Source organism: Sinocyclocheilus anshuiensis, unplaced genomic scaffold, assembly GCF_001515605.1.
Source record: "Sinocyclocheilus anshuiensis isolate Anshui unplaced genomic scaffold, SAMN03320099.WGS_v1.1 scaffold735, whole genome shotgun sequence".
Lineage (NCBI taxonomy): Eukaryota > Metazoa > Chordata > Actinopteri > Cypriniformes > Cyprinidae > Sinocyclocheilus > Sinocyclocheilus anshuiensis.
Window position 1 is genome coordinate 1,497,972 of NW_015548245.1, and position 18,504 is coordinate 1,516,475.

Below are 18,504 nucleotides of genomic sequence, written 5' to 3' on the forward strand. Positions count from 1 at the left end.
AAAAAATTAGACTCTTTTTGTGTTTCCATTATACCATTTTCCATTATTTTATTTTGATTAGTAAGATGTAAACCATAGTAACTCAAAATAACTATATATTTTACTGATCAATATCTGTACTAATTAATTAAAAATAATTGCAAACCAAATATGTGTATTTTGTTAAAGGGCAAAATTATTACACAATGCCGATAAACTGGCAATATTTGGCCATTTTGAGTTTAATCAGAATGGCTGATATATATTTGTCTATCACTGCTAGTTTTGTAGTGTTAATAGCTAATATATTTCTTAAAACTAGTGAATTGTTGGGGAAATGGAAAAATCAGTGCATGATCTCATTTAACTGACATGCAAAATATTATAAATGCTAAACAATTTTTTGCAGCCCTTTTTTTTTTTTTAGACAATTGAATTGTTGTATTTATTAATTAAATACAGTCTGTCATAATGACGAATACTTTTTTTAATGTACAACTCTCCTGCTAACATCAAAACCCATATTCCTCCATTGCTTTGCTCAAGCCTTTAGTGTTGTGTCTGAAAGATGACATGATTAATGGCTGATAAAATGTGACTTCCACAGTCAGACCAGACAATGTCCCATTCAAAGGGTCAGATGGTCATATGTCTGACTAGTTTATTAGCTGGTGTGTAGGAATATGACTGGTTTAAGTGGTTTATGACAATATATTTTGTGTTGTTTTTATCAGCTCTATGGACATATATTTTTCTTCAAACAATTTTATTATTGTACATCTAAAAAATAAAAATAAACCAAAAATTGGTTGTCTATTTGTACATGGCCCATATAAGCCATTTTAGGTTTTCATTTCTTTACATATGAATGTATACTGTTATTAGGGGTATATTTGAGGCATTGTAGGTAGATATTCATTAATTGCTTGGTGCATTTGTGTCTATATCCTCCGTCTCGCCACCAGACCGGTGCTGTCCCAATAACGTCTCATCTTGAACTCAGACGGATATTTTTTCCCACATTGGGCTGGCTGATGACATGTCTGGAGGCCGTGTCTGGCTTAATGAAGTGGAGGGTGACGGGGTTGACATATCTATATAATCACATTAATTATGTGCATCTGTCAGGAGGCCCAGTCTGAGACCCGACTGTTGCTATAGGGACTGGACCGAGGACCATTCAGACCTGCCCCGCACACTCACCCCATTGGCCCCCCCCCGAGACCTACCCAGACGTGACCTCTGTAGCCCTCTTTTCCACCATGGTATGGTAGAGTGTGCTGACAAGCTGGAGAGATGGGTAATTCCAGCCAATTTTCTGTTTTATAATAGCTCAAGGGGTTCAAGATGGTGTGGATGGGTGTCTGAGAAATGGGGTTTGAATATAATTGTGTGTAGACAGCGGAAGTGTCTTTATTATAATCAGTATTGTACATAACAGGAGTGAACTGACAGACACAAGATCTGTTTGAATATCTGATAAGTAACACACTCATTCTGTCTATTTTAAAAAGCTTCAGCATTGTGGAGATGATGTTAATTTATTCTTATTCATATGTCAAACTATTAAGGATTTAGACTTGCATGTCTTTCAACATTAAGCTAAAAAACGTGCATGGCCCTAACACTATAGTTTTTAGACGGTACAATTCCCGCCATGTTTAATTTGAAAACGAGGATTAACGTCCATTAGAAGGCCATTTAATAAGTTACTTTGACATCGTTTAAACATCAAAAATACAAATACATTTGATATAGACACATTTGGCAAAAACTGTTTTCAAATGCACTTTACGCCATGTAAACTAGTCGTTCAACAGCTTTACCTTGACTTCGTTAAGTCAAAGAAACGTTAAAAATGCGTATTTCCAACTGGCTTTCATTGGGTAAAACCCTGGAAAACGTAGTGAAATTTAAAAGTGTTTTATGACAAAGCACAAAACGTTGACTGACTGTACCTCACAACCTCGTTTTCATTTATGTCAAGTTTAATACAAGTAGGCTATAAACTTACCTCGACAGACACTTCGACAGACAGTTGCTAATATTCGACGGCATGGTACTATTTCAAAGTACCCACAAAATGACCAAACCAAAGACTTGTATTATTTGTTGGGAAACTTGCTAATACATGGTACTTTGAGTTAAGACTTTATTAAAATGGTTGTTATTATACTCCCCAAATCATCGCCTCGTTACAAAAACGAAATAAATGCTGATTGGTGTAGCGCTCACGTCGTGCTAATACACTAACAGAAATTTTGTGTTTTAGTATTGTAATGAACTTTAATTACTCTGTCAAAACTATCTATTTTAATAATTTAAAGTCATTATATAAGTAAATAATTGAAAGCTCGCTGAAGCCATTAGGGCCCCAGTGCATGGTTGAGAACCACTGATTTAAGAAATGGAAAGTGTTGGCAAATGATGCCCTTATACACCAGTATGCTTTAACAAATGTATGGCAGACTACTCAAAGTTTACAAATGCAATTATTTATTCATCATAAAATAAAGGTTAGGCTACAATGTGTCATGTCGACAAGCATTCAGATGCCTGATATGTTTATGTGCCGCCCTCTTGTGGCCATTATAACAAACTTCAACTGACAATACGTCAGGAAGGTACATGGTGGTATGCATCATTCACACAAACTGATAAAGCAAGTGATAAACATAAGCAAAGAAACTCAAATATTACATAATATATAGGTAATATATGGCAGAAATAATGCAAATGAATTTTACTTATTACCAAGACAACATTGTTTTCTCTCTTTTTTTTTCTCATAAAAACCCCTTTGGTTTGAAAGTAGAAAAGCAGTCTGTCCTGAGTGAAGATCATTTACATGAAAATCATTTATGACTCAGTAATTTACACTATGTGAGGAAAAACAGGAATCACATTTCTAAACAGGGTCAGCTTTAATTTGAATGCTGCTCTGGTGAAGTGATAGTAGGCTATTAATAAAAACTACTGGTTCTGATTAAAACTGATTAATAAAAACATCTGATTTATGTTTATGTATTTTTAAGCTTGAGGAATTTAACATTAACGAGGAATATGATGCACATTTCTTTATGAAAAAAAAAAAGAGATTCCATCTCCCAATTAAAAAAAAACCCAAACAATTTCAAGGAATACAATTTAAAGGAAAATGAAAATGAGCTGAAAATGTACTGACCCTTCGGCCTCTGTTCATCAGAACAGATTTGGAGAAATTTAGCATTACATCACTTGCTCATCAATGGATCCTCTGCAGTGAATGGGTGCCGTCAGAATGAGAGTCCAAACAGCTGACAAAAACATCACAATAATCCACAAGCAATCCACATGTCTCCAGTCTATCAATTAATATCTTGTGAAGTGAAAAGCTGCATATTTCTAATAACAAATAAATAAACATCAAGAAGTTTTTAATTTCAAACCAAACTGCTTCTAGCTAAAATACGAGAACCATAATATTGCATTCTCCACCATTGTCTCGTCTGAATCAGGAGAGAAATGTGCACAGATCAAGCACAGTTTACAAGTGAAAACAGTCCAAAGCAGTTGTAAACAAATATGTTGGTGGATTTTGACGAGAGAGGACAACAGGGGATGGACTTTTTCACTGGAGGAAGCGTTATTATGGATTATGGATTTATATTTTGGCCAGAAGCACAGTTTTTTTTTTTTTGAAACAAACAAGCAGCTTTTTACTTCCAAAAATGTTAATTGATGGACTGGAATGGTGTGGATTATTGTGAGGTTTTTATCAGCCGCATTCTGACGGCACCCATTCACTGCAGAGGATCCATTTCTCCAAATCTGCTCCGATGTAGAAACAAACTCTTGTTTTCTCGCATTGTCTGAGGGTGAGTACATTTTTAGCAAATTTTAATTTTGGGGTGAACTATTCGTTTAAGCCATTAAAAGAAACGGTTGTGGCAATTATCTTATCCATCCATTACTGACGTCAGGTTGCTTCAAAGGCTGGTGGCTTTTCCCCTCTCGGGGTTCTCTGTGTGGGCCATGCTGGCTGGAGTAACTGCTCTTCTGTATCTCGTCCCTCTCCATAGCTGTGTATTCCTCTGACGGTGGGCAGCTGGTCACTTTGGGCTCTTCCATTGGTGAGTGCTGCAGCATGTGATGGCTGGGGGGCGTGGCTGAGAGCATGTGCTCAGGAGAGGTGCGCTCTGATTTGATGCTCAGGTTGAGGGAGGGGTGTGGTGGCGAGGAAGGAGAGGAGCACTGGGACGAGTACGAGCAGTTTCCTCCTGATGCCATCCTGTGGACAGTGATATGAACGTGATGTACAGACATTTGAGTGTCATAAATAGTTATAAATAATCATATAATTATAAATAAAAAATAATTATTAAATAATTTAATAAAATTAAATATAAATAAATTAAATACAAATAAAAACACAAATCTAAATGCAAAAATTGAAAGTAAATATAATATAATATGTTTTATGCTGATTTATTGTATGATTAATATGTATGGTCATTAAAAAATGTCTGACCCAGGGCTGATCATGGACTGGTGGGTGTCCTGATGAGACAAATGTTGCCAGGTATTCATAGAATTGCGCTGGAAACCCACAGTGTAATTGGGGTGGCTGTATTCTAAAATATAAACGGACTGTTAGTGCTTCCTTTTAAGGTTAATTAGAATAATACTCAAAATGTGTAACATGCATACTGTCGCATGGCAGTATTTATAATTTTGCAGAAAGTGCTCTGAATAAAGACTGGGCCCCCACCTGAGGCCCCGTAGTTCCCCAGACTGTGTCCCAGTAAGGCTGTCTTCCCCATCGCCATCATGTGGCCCCCAGCATTCATACTCTGATAGAGTGCTCTCTAGATGGGAACCAAAGGAAAAGAAAATTTAAATAACCACAAAATTATTAATATGATAAATATCACTATCATAATGTAATATTTACATTAATGAATTATATTACATTATATTAATATATTATAACAGTATATTATAGTAATATAATATATATGATATTAAATTAATTATTATATTATATTATAATTATATGAATAATTGATATGACAAATATTAATAATACAAATTAATACAATATTCTATGATGAAATATCTACATTTAGAAATCTCATAAGACTTTAAATCATATATTTTCATAATTACAACAATTTATAAAATTGCTATGCAAAATACTAATATTATAAATTCATATTATATTATAGTATGTACTTTCATGAATTAATATAATATACAATGGATATGACAAATATGAATATTATAAATTGATATAACATTATTTAAGAAATTAACAATATAACTACTTCAAGTCATTAGTTACTGGACATGTAAAAATATCCATATTATAAATAGATATTATATTTAAATGAACTAATATAATATAATATAATATATAATTTCATCGATAATTATATTTGAATGTACATGAGCAACTTCTCTATTATGCATTTTAAAATGACTGTCAATGATTTATTTATAAAACATTGATATAAGAGTCACCAGGAAATAAAGATAAAGTTGCCTCTTCCTCTGTATTAAAGTTATGTAAAGGTACATATGTGAAGTTCTGTATAGTGACGAAACAGTCATTTCAGTGTATAAGTGAGTACTTTTGTAGACTCTCTCACAGCATTGGATAAATTGCTGCGGGTTCCACACAGTCCGCTGTGAGCATCAATACGTCGTCCATCACTGGCCATATTCAGAGGGGGCAGAGTCTTCATCTCCAAGGCCCTGCTCAGGTTGCCATGAGAGAACATCGAGTAGCCCAGACCTTCACAGTCATATGGGAAGTGAAAAACAAGATGTGGTTGAAATGATTTTTTCAGTTTCTCTCTCCCACTCTCTCTGTCGCTCACTGAAAGGAGAAGTTTTCCTTCTCAGACAGTGTTCATTCACTATCTAGGCTTGACACCTGTATGGAAACATATTTTGCTGATAAATGTGAACTTGTCATCATGTGATGGCTCTGAATGTCTTGATAAAGCTACTTTCAAAGGAAGCATTTTATGCATCCTTAATGCACACATTTAAATCATATTTTGAAACGTTCTGCATAATTTAATGGAATTACAGGTTGGTTGGAAATAGGGGGAAAAAAAGCTTGTCAAGTGACATTTTCCTTGATTTTCTTGTTTTCTTCACACATTACATTTCCATTATATTCCTATATAATGTCTCTTTGGTGACACCGTTGTCCTTTTGGTAAATAATGAAGCTTACAGTTACACAACTGATAGACAGGCATTAAAAAAAAAAGTAAATAAATAGTTTTACTATTTATATAACTAAAAAAATGTAATTAATTATTTCACTCTTTATCCAAACTATCTCAGTTTTTAAAAATGTAATAATATTTTTTATCAATAAATAATAGCTATAAATAAGTAAATATTTTTTTTCATATAATAATAAACAATTCATAAATTAAATAATAAATAAATAGCATCTCATATTTCATCACAACTCACATTTCATGTCAAGTTCTCAAATACACTTTTGAAAAACAAATATTGTTTAAATTGAATTATTGTCACTCTTCATCTGGATTATCATAGTTTTTAAAATATAATAATATTTTTCATTGCAGAATGTCATTTTTGTCTGAATAAATAAATGTTTGAATGTATGTTAATAAATAAATATTTTATTAATAAATACATTTTATAAATAAATAAATAAATACATATTTTATAAATAAATAAATAGGTAGAAATATGTTTGAATATAAATAAATAAATACATATTTTATAAATAAATAAATACGTAGAAATATGTTTGAAAAGTACACAAAATAAATGAAAGCATGGTAAAAAAAAAACAATTCTTGACCTTTGACCAAGAAAATGAAATTATGTTAATGTAAATGTTAAAAATCAAGCCCTGGGAAATGGATCCTCACACATCAAAAAGCCTGGACGTCTACCACCACATCAAACTATTTCTATTCCTTTTCAAGACCACTCTCACAATTAGTAGCTGCATTCTGATGCATGTGACTCTTTAGCTTGCGTTTATAGTGCTGGATTCTGACCACAGGTCGCGTTGAGTAGAATATTCCCATGCAGCACTACTAATAGTAATATGGAGTTGAAGAGGCACAGCATCAAAAATCCGGCAGGTGTGACATTCTGCTCAGAAACCACAGCTCTGTCTTCAGCTACTGTTTCATATGTGTGTCTGTGTGTGTACGTGGTTGAGAGGGTGGGCTGTTTCACATATGAGAACTTCCTGTGCGCAAATACTAAAATACTCTACTCGGGGAGCGTTCCCCATTGCCTTTCTGTGTAACCCCATCCGATAATGACTATAATAAGTACTGTGTATCACCAGCAAAGTCACGATACGATACGTATCACGATACATAGGCCACGATACAATACGTATCACGATACAGGACTGCACTGAATTTCACCTCAGAAGAATTTAGTAAAACAGCTGTTTATTAAACACTGTATACTATAGTGCCATTTCTAACTATTGGCAGAGTAGGCAGCTGACCTCTGCATTATGAAGGGCCTCCATAACTGTACCACAGTATAATATAGGTAATGGCATATGTTTCATGTTTACATTGGGCACTCCCCACCAGGTACAATATTCTGATTGTTTGCATCTTGTTTTTAAGCCCATAAATAATAAAGTACTCGTTCTAATAAATTTATATTGTAATGTACTCATTCTAATATATAAAAAAAAATTATATTTACATTGCTGGTAGGTTATCGTTGCACAAATTAACACACTCTCTACGTTTAAAAAAAAAATTAATTAGAAGAGTGTCTTCACTGTATCTCACGCACACACACGGTTGCCAGGTTGACAAGGATAAGTAGCAACATTTAGCAGATATGTCCGTATTGAGCAAGTGGGACACTCTGTTTAGGGATTACGTCTCTTTATATCAGGCAACCCGGTTGTGTTCCTCTGCGACCAGATTAAACCTTGTATAGCCTATATATTATGCTCTATTCATTATTTTTTAGAAACCTCGCACTTTTCTGCTCAAATTTAAACGTTGTTCTTGTATTCAAATTAAGCGCGGTCCACTGCTGCACACGTGCCACAATATCGATACAGGGCCAGCTTTAACAATTCATAATTAACGATATTATAATTAATAATTAACTACATCATAAAGTACATGTTTTTGTCTTTCCCCAAACCAATATGGCCTATAATAATTATTGCTATTTTAGAGTTGTCAGGAAGGATTTCCCAGGAAACGGCGTACTTTCATCATTAGTCTGTGCGTGTTTATGTCATATCAGTAAATAAAGGCAAGTAGGTCAGGCGATTGGTATATGGAAGGTGGGCGGGGTCAAAAGTCTTTGAACGGAACGCATGAAATTTGACCTCGTCAAAATGCACTGTTTGGCCACATTAACATGACAACGTGCACATCAGCCAATGAAATTGCTGTGTTTGAGACTCTATTTTCTTATGTAATGCGTGGGTACATTGGTAAATATGTTTAAAAACATCAGACTTCATGTTTATTCATGGTAGATTTTGTAATGGAACACTGGTATGCTTGTATGCAAACATCACACGTTATATTTGCTCATGAGGGATAAATCAAGAGGTAAATCTACTTTAAAAAGTATTAGGCTACATGTTCGAACACAGCCAGAATGTGCGCGTTGAGAGATATGTTCAAATTAGTTTGCTTAACATGGTAAAATTGTTCGTCTTTACACATACTAAAGAAACACGGCAAAAACTAACGCCTTAACACGGCCAGAATGCCGTGTTAACGTGGACGAACAGTGCATGTAGACACGGTCAAATTTCACATATTCCGTTTAAAGACATTTGGCGCTATCAGCCCTTCATATTTTTATTCACAGTGGAATTAGTTTGAAGCCACAACAATTAAACCGCATACTGAAAAGAGTTTGCAAGCAAAAAGGGAAAGCGACAGTACCCATAACAAATCATGAATCAACATAATTTGCATAGCATCACATCTGCTGTGCATTGACTAGGTTCACAATATAATGTTTAATTTCAAAACCAGTTCCACTTGCCTATAAATAGTTTTACCATCTTATTTTGTAATGCTGAAGTAGGCTATTTTCTGTGAATGTGCGAGACTTCTGATTCATTAGGTAGATGACTAGAACAATAACAATGTGCAGTATACGGTAAAACTTTGACCTACATCCTAGTTTGTTTACAATTACCACAATACATTAAATACTATGATACAAAATAACAGTTTGCAATATCAAGCAGCAAAACCCGCTGTTTTGTAAAGATATAAATAGCTGGAATAGAATGACACCGGAAGCCTTGCACATTCAAGTTACAAATGCCCGTGTCCGCTTTTACGTTAAAAATAAGGTGCATAGTTTGCACCTTTATCTGATATGAATAGCAATCGTTATGTCTGATGGTTGAGTTGCCAGACTTTAAAAGTTATTTTAAAACAACTGATTTCAACGAGTCAAAACAACAACAGTGTATAAGCTATTTACTTGCTCATAAGAAATACTTTTCGGATATCCGTCTTTCTTTATTGTTAAAGTTTTCATGTCGCTATTCACATTCGCACTGATAAGCCATAAGATTCATCCATGGAGACGAATAACAACTCACGTAATTATCATAACAACGTTCCTCCTCAAATAGCTTGCAGTTTTATGCTTCAACCACTAGATGTTACATACTATTACACACATAGTATAGCTTTAACTATAGCCTTTTTTAATATTGAAGTCTAGTCATGTTTACAAATATTTGGAAACAATATGGATCTTACCTGCATGCGGTCCCATGAGAGCTGGATGGGAGTTGGAGCTGACAGAACCAGTTGAGCCCAGCCTGTTACACAACGGTTTGTAGGACGGAGTCCGATGGGAACCTAGGTTTGGATTGGAGGAGCTGCTGTAGCCGTTTTCGGTACTTGCACCCATCACTTCTGAAGGCAGGAGCGAAGGAGCCTGTAATTGGATTTACAGCATTACTTTAGACAATTGTTTCAGATAATCATATGTGTGTGGTTCATTTTTGATTCTACTAACATAATAGCGCTGGCGAGCGATGGAGAGGTCCATGCCATCGTGATATTTCTCCGTTCCCGTCGTCACGCTGTCTTCCTGATTAAGCTCCGAACTATCCAACCCCAATCCTTTCCTTCTCAAAGTCTGGAGTGCTCAGAGAGTAAGAGGATGGAAAAGAGGAGAAAAGAGAGAATGGTATGACATTGGGGTGAAGGAGAGGAAATTGGACCAGGACATGACTTCGGCTAAATTTGAACCTCCATCTCTCATATGAGCACCACAGCTCAATATGACATGATACTCAGCTCTTCTAATGAGAAAAAATATATAAAGAGAGAAAGAAGTCTATTATGTTCACCAAGGGCTGCATTTATTTGATCAAAAATACAGTAAAAATAGTAATATTGTGAAATATTATTATAATTTTAAATATGTGTTTTCTATGTTATTATATTATAAAATGCAATTTATTCCTGTGATGCTAAGCTGAATTTTCAGCATCATTACTCCAGTCTTCAGTGTCACATAATCCTTCAGAAATCATTCTAATATGCTGATATGATGCTCAAGAAACAATTTTTTTTGTTGTGCTGCTTAATATTTTTTGTGGAAATTGTGCTAAATTTTTTAGGACTCTTTGATGAACAGAAAGTTCAGAAGAACAGCATTTATTTTGGGGGAAAAAAAACTTGTGGCATTTTAAATGTCTTTGGTGTCACTTTTGGTCAATTTAATGCAAAACGCAAAACTATTTCTTTCAAATAAAATCTTACTGATCCCAAACATTTGAATTGTACTATATATTATTATTATATTTCTTTATAATTATTAAATGAGAAAATAATGCTAAATAAATCATTTTCATTAATGGTCTGTTTTTTTGGGGGGTTTTTTGGCCCGTACTTCCAAATATACAGGCATATCTAATTGATGTCCAAATTGATGTCTAATTGATCTAATTCATGTCCAAATCTTCTCCGGCTTCATTTGCAATTACAAACTAGTTGTGGGACTTTATTTGGTTATGTTTCAATTATATCAAGCACAGTAAAAGCATAGTGGTAGCTCATCTGATTTGGTGATATGCTAATAATTAACACATTTCAGAAGGGAGAGATTTGGCATGTACCTCCAGTATGTCAGTGTTTGTACGGCTCTCGTGAGGTTCACTGTATTCGGTGTACTTTAACAGCACTTTGTCCATATCAGTGCTGGCATACTGGAAAAGACGGTTAGTGCTGTTGAAGATGATGAGAGCGATCTCACAGTCGCACAACACGCTCAGCTCGTAGGCCTTTTTCATCAGACCAAATTTGCGCTTGGTAAATGTCACCTTGAAGAAGAGAACAAACCACAGGACTATTGTTACAGAAACTTCTGATAGATGCTACAAACTAAGCTATCATGGTTTGACATCTCACGCTGTTTTCTTTTAAAGTCTTTTTTTGGACATATGTCTTCTTCGCCTCATAGCAAAGCCCATGTTTCACACCTTAAGATCTTTTGCCCTGGATTAAAATATCACATTCTGATGTAGAGCAAAAGCTACCGTCTACCATTGATTTCCATGTGAGAATGGCAAAGGTGTGAAAACCTTACATAATTTAGTCCTAATGATCTGAAAAGAAAGAAAGCCCCATTTTTTTTCGTCAAATAAATACGGAGATATAGATATATAGATTAACATACAACATGAAATTAAAATTAATAGAAACATTATTTATGGTTTTATTATGCAAAAATGTTCGGTACAACTGGGGAAAAAAATCCTAATGTTTTAGAATAAAAAAAATAATAATCAAAATTGTATAATTTTTTCAGTCTCCAAAACAACTTTTCTTTGAGGGTGGAATAAAAAATAAAAAATAAAATAGTAATGGTAATAAAACAAGATAACATCCACCAATCATATCCTAATTGTTGAAATCAAACTTGCCCTACATTATTTCCTATCAAATATTCAGTTTCACACACAAAAAAAAAGTCATATTATAGAAACAAAAAATGTTCTGATGTCATTTCATGTTGAATTTAAACAGTATATGAAATGAAACAAGTACAAACCTGTCTATTCCGCTGGTCAAGAATCCGAGAGATCTGTATTTTCTTCCGCCCCATGATGCTTTGTGTTCGGAGCGTGTTTTCCCTAAACCAGCTGAAAGACAGAATGAAAAATTTAATTTATTAGCAGAAAGTGTGGCGTTTTTATTTATATAAACTTTTGTTTACATTTTTTTATAACAATTTATAGAAAGTAACAGCATAATATAAAATCAGAATAATACAATAAATAACAAAATATTTAAATATAATATAATATAATAAAACGTACAATATATTTGGTAGTGAAATATATGCATGTGCACAACAGTTCACAATTCATTGGCACTCATTTTGCTGCAGTAACATCAGTATATGGATTGTTTTTGCAAATATATTGAGAACTACACATGGGTGATGTTGTGTTCAGCCAACACCAACAACCAGCCCAACTTCCCAACCACGAATAATGGACGTTTGTGTACTTATACCCTCCAGAGGGTCAGCTAGGAGTAAAGTTAGCCCAGGCGCACAGGCTAACACCCCCACAGTCTGGGTTATCCCAACACAAACATGAACATTTCCACAGGGCATGGGTTAAAAATATGTCATCTCCATTTAAAGGTAGAGTAAAGTTAGCATTAGCATTACAACCGCACTTAAAATAATAGTGTGATACGATGAAGGGAAAGTTCCTATCCACCCCCTGTTCTCCCATGAGCGAACACCAACAGTTGATTTTTGGGGTTTTGTTATGTAAAGTTTCCAGGTTGAGGGTCATCAGTCAGTGGAAACTGAAAAGTTTTAACCAGTTGGAGAACAGGAGTGATGCATTTCACAGATCTAGAAGGAGCCTGGTAAAATGCCAGTGGCTAAAGCTAACACTTTGTTTTAATCTGTTCTCAAATAACATTAAAATTCTTCACTCAGCACATCTGCCTTGCTATTTTCATGCACATTTGATAGTGAAGTCACACTAGAATTACTATTTTTAAAGCTAAATTGCCAGTAGCTAACATTTTTGTGAGTTAAAGCATTGTAGCTAGAATCTGCTAAGCTGTTAGCTGCATTTAACTACATTGAGATTCTAGCAGCTGACATAAAAAGCAAAAAAACCCGAAATAGAAATAGAAAATATCTTCATGTTTCTAAACAAGAATGGCACTCAGTTGATGTCGATAAGAACCACAATACATTGGACATAGCAAAAAATCAAGACCTCTAGTATGTACGCTAAGCTTGTAGCTTCATTTGACTTTACAACTTCACATAGGGCTATAAATCAGTGAAATACAATCATAAATTTGGCTTTGCTAACGTATTTGGTATCAATCCCACTGGGAAATGTCTTTCAGAGGATCTACCCCTGCTGTTAGCATAGTGGCTAACAACTAATGTAAAAGCCTCCGGGACTTAAGATATGCTTTTTTTTTCTCTCAAATTAGGCATGTGTAACCTCGCCTATTTTTAAAATCTTAAAGCCAGTGGTTTACGGAGAGAGTGATGCTGTTCCCACGATCCATGAGTGCCCATTGCCCTCACACCCACCCCTTGGCACAGAGACGGACAAGTGGAGGAATCCTTGTTTTTTGCCATTATAACCATATAAAGAGAATATCAGTATGATATTCTCCGTACACACACACACACACACACACACACACACACACACTCACACACACACCTAAAAGGCTTTGACAGGTGGCCTGCATCACTGTTGGGCAGTTGATCATGAGATATAAATGTAACGTGAGGAAGTGAGAAGCATTTGTGACAAGATTGCTATCACCAAACAATGTGTTGGGCTAAGTTTAACGTTCCTCAAATTTGTGAATGCTTTTGCTCGCAAACCAATGCGACTATAAGCATCATCATTACAATGTTTTGATGTTGTTTTGAGCTTTAACTCAGGTTTTGGGAGAATAATGAACAAACTGATTTTTGATACTATAGTAGACACAACCACAGACAGAAACATCCTGTCCAACACACTGGACAATTCATAACTATTTTACGTTTTGACGAATTTGTGTGATCTCATTGGTAACGTATTGATTGTGGCGTGATTAGAACTAGCGAGCAAATGAAAGACCCAGTTTTTCCACTATAATGTTTTTATAATATATTTGAATACATTCCATTTAATATATTCCATCTCAATATTTTAACAGAGGCAACCTTTGTCCAAAATCCAGTACTTGGGTTTCAGCAATGCTATTTATGCCAAAAGAAATTATTTAGAGAAAAAAAACACATTTATTTTACAAATTTAAATAGCTTGCACACAATTAAATAGTGATAAAATTTTCAAAAATGATGCTACTCAACTTACTTAATTGAAATTAGCTAATGCATACAGCCAAAAAAGATGTAGTATGCAATAATGCAACTATTGCACCTCTGGATCCTGTCTGCCCTCGGTGTACATTCAGCTTCCTGTGAGATTTTCCCAGAGGCTAGACAGTGGAAAAGAATACACACAAGCAGTGGTTTATGCCAAAAGAAATTATTTAGAGAAAACAAACACATTTATTTTACAAATTTAAATAGCTTGCACACAATTAAATAGTGATAAAATGTTCAAAAATGATGCTACTCAACTTACTTAATTGAAATTAGCTAATGCATACAGCCAAAAAAGATGTAGTATGCAATAATGCAACTATTGCACCTCTGGATCCTGTCTGCCCTCGGTGTACATTCAGCTTCCTGTGAGATTTTCCCAGAGGCTAGACAGTGGAAAAGAATACACACAAACAGTGGCAATGGTACGCTGACGGGCTCCTGCAGAGCGACACTCGCTCTGGGGCCGGAGGGGACTAATTGCTGGGTCCCTCATGGGGGCAAAGCCATCAGAGGTCCAACAACAAACACCTTTGTCGAGACTAGTCAAAGCTGTTTGGGCAAGGGAATGAAAATAAATGAGCTTTAGAACACTAGAGCAAACAATTATTTGGTAATAGCCGTCCAAACTGTTTCAAAACCATATGCAACTGGCACCTGTAGAGTACAGACAGTTCAGCTGTTGGTGGCTGAAGCTAATGGTTGGTATGTGTGTGTGTCGGTGGGATGAGAAACCTGTGTGCGCCAAAAATAGCAAGTAAGATTTGTATTTGCATACCAAATGACAAGAGCAAACGGTCTAAGAAGCTCAAGAAGCAAAAGCATATGCTTTCGAAATGATTATGGCACAACATTATCGTTTGTTTATGGTGCAGTAAATGCACATCAGGTAGATAAATTTCAAAATACGCATGGTTTCTGCATTTTGCAAAATGCAACATGGTCCCTGGGGCTTAAATTTACATCCTGGTGTAAGAACGTCCATTAGATTACAGATATGTGTTTTGTGGTGGATTTCACCCTTTAGTTGACCTCTGTAAACTGTGGCAAAGCATGCAACTGCAAAGCTGGGATTGAATCGGGGAGTGCGTATATTGAACAAATGTACATTTGGAATGCAATATAAGTGGATTTGGACAATAAATAAATAAAGAATTTGCAAACTCAATAAATACAAATGGGTATCCCTGGTATAATCATTTTGAAATAACACGGAAACTGTACATCTGCACTAAACATGTAAATCTGTTGAGAAACAAAGTGCTAACAACACTTTGTGTAATAAATAATGCGTTCTGCATTCGTTTCTCACGTTCTCAAGGTAACACATTGATGGTGGCTTGATTAGAACTAGTGAACGAATGAAAGGCCTAATCTTCTATGCTTCAATTGTATATATTTATTGAACTATTATATTATTTTGCAAAATGTATTTATATTTCATTATTATTAGTATGTATAAATATTATTAATTGTAATATAATATTTGTATTTATATATTGCAAAATAATGAATACTCTTATCACTACTATTAATACATTATTAGAATTAATACAATATTATTTTAATATGTAGATAGAGCTATGATATTATTGTGCAATACCCATTATATGTGTATTTTATTTATTTTATGTATATATATATATATATATTATATTATGTGTGTGTGTGTGTGTGTATCAAAATATATTATATATTAATATATAAAATTAATATATTATACTATATTATATATAGAGCTATGATATTTTTTGCAATACCCATTTATATTTTATTTTTGTATGTATGTATTATACATGTATGTATGTATGTATGTATATTTATACAAATACTATATTATAATTAATTAAGTAATATTATATATAGATCTACTATATATAGATGAAGAATATCAAAAGAAAAGTTGAAAGAATATCTCCTCTACCATGGTCACCCATGCAAGACTAAACGCTGCCCAAATCCTTCACCATCAAGAGGTCACATCTCATTTGATTTTAATATTCATTTACTTCACATGTTAAGGCTACACTGATCATGTGTCATTTAATTTAACTATACTTTATAGCTAAACACTTAAACAGTTTTATACTTCAAAAAAAAAAAAAACAGATCTTACCTGGTTTTGACAAATAACCAGTCAGATGAGTCGTTAAGAACAGTATCACCAGTCTGCAGAAGATGAATCAGCTGAATGGACGAGTTGGTTGAGTTCACATCACCTGATGATCGTCGGGCGCTTTTGACATCAGCGCATCTCCAGCTGTTCATACTGTAGCAGCATCACTCGGAGAACGCCACGCCCCCTCAGCGTTTCCATTGGCTGAAAACGATGCCAATCAACTCCAGCTGTTCCTATAGCAGCAGCATCAGGCAGGAAATGCCACGCCCCTGAGGCGTTCCCATTGGCTGAAAGAGACGCCAATCATTTCCGCCTATTCACACCATCAGCAGCAGACATTAGAGTTTTGCTCCCGCCTGTGTCGAGTTTTATTGGCTGCAAAAGACGCCATTACTTTTACTATCTGTAATTCACTGAATAAAAATCTCCTCAGAAACTTTAAATACACACTTAAATATTTAGCGTACAAGGGTTATAGTTTAATGATGTAGTTGAAGTGAAATAGCGAAAAGAGAAAGATTAAGAACATTGTCCTTTTTATGTTAAGCACATTAAACGCTGAATATTACCGTGATTAAGTTATTAAACCAGTTTGAGTCACCTATTAAAATTAATTACGCAACAGAGACATGACAATATTAATCCAGGATGAACTGAAGAAACTGAACTGAAAAAGCCTTAATATTCTGAGTTAGAAAGGCATTTATTAATTCATTCATTTATTTATTATTATTATTAAATGTATTATTTTGTTTAATTACAATGTAACATAATAACATATAATAACTTTGTTATGTGCTGGCAGGAGTTTCAACCTTTAAGGTCCAAAGCTAGAGTCTCTGAGCAAAACTTTATAATAACGTTTATTAAAAAAAAGATTATTAGATAGAAAGGCAGAAATAAATGTATATGTAGAAACGTCAGGAAAAAGTTATGAAACTTGTAGTCTCTATTATTCTTATAAATCTTTATCCACTGGAGTATACAGACCCCTAATTTTCGGACTGTCAAATGTGCTTCATATTTCAAGGGGGAAATAAATAAATAAATGTAAACTGTTAAAATATACAGTATAGTAAAAATAGGTATACATTTCATCGTAAAAAATTAATTTCTTTATTACAGATTTGCTTGAACAAAATGCATAACATTCTAAATACATATGGGTTATCTTACTTTTTTCTATTCACTATCATTATTTTTTACAGCAGGTAACCACCTCAAAATATGTATTCAAATCACTATAAAACTAATAACACATTCACAATTTCAAACACGGCACAGAACTTCATTCATCTCAACAGAGGCCATTTTAGCTAGTTTCTATTTTTGTAATTTGTCTTAGCAGAGTCGTATGAACCCACAGACTACTTCCCATAAAAAAGGTTACAGTGAGATGCACAAGAGAAATCTACTTCACTTGCTGTAAAGAGGTTAACAATATCTCTCACTCACACAGTGGCTTTAGTTCTCCTCTGAGAGTTTAACCTGCATGTCATCTGATGCAAGAATCAGCAACTTTGTGTCATGCACCTGAGAGTCCCTCGGCATCCCTCCTGCAGGAAGCTCAGTGTGTTCAGATTCCCTCCAGTCCGGAAGGAACAAACATAAACATTGATTTTAAGGCAAGACACCACAGGTGAAAAGGGTAAAAATGTAACTTTTAACTAACAGATCGCCCCAGTTGATTAATCACAGTACATTAAAACAACTGTTTTGTATTACAAGTTTTCAGAAATGTTACATTTAAATGAGGCAAATGAGGAATTTTGTAATTGAATATGCACTTGCATACATTTCCAGAAGAGAAAACTAGGCACTGTATAAAGACAGGCTCAAAATTCTTGTTTCATTTTGTTGACATACTAAAGGTTTTCTTAGATTTCTCTCATTATCACTCCATAAATCAGAAAATACCAAAGCAAAACCCAAAATCGACAAATTTTGCCTATAGTGTCTTGCCTTAAAAGGCATACTGAATATTCAATATAATTTCGGAAGAAAATAAAGTTAGTT

The 18,504-nt window shown here is 34.4% G+C and overlaps 1 protein-coding gene across 1 annotated transcript; it reads right to left on the bottom strand.

The window, feature by feature from the left end:
• Positions 1 to 3,835: 3,835 nt before the first annotated feature.
• LOC107655235 (myocyte-specific enhancer factor 2B-like) lies at positions 3,836 to 16,592 on the bottom strand. Its single transcript, XM_016442684.1, has 9 exons — positions 16,486 to 16,592; positions 12,051 to 12,141; positions 11,116 to 11,319; positions 10,008 to 10,130; positions 9,746 to 9,926; positions 5,610 to 5,755; positions 4,730 to 4,826; positions 4,490 to 4,592; positions 3,836 to 4,249 (listed from the first exon to the last, which is right to left on the bottom strand). Exons 2-9 carry the CDS (start codon positions 12,102 to 12,104, stop codon positions 3,913 to 3,915), a joined length of 1,245 nt encoding a protein of 414 aa, XP_016298170.1. The 5' UTR covers positions 12,105 to 12,141; positions 16,486 to 16,592; the 3' UTR covers positions 3,836 to 3,912.
• Positions 16,593 to 18,504: the final 1,912 nt, after the last annotated feature.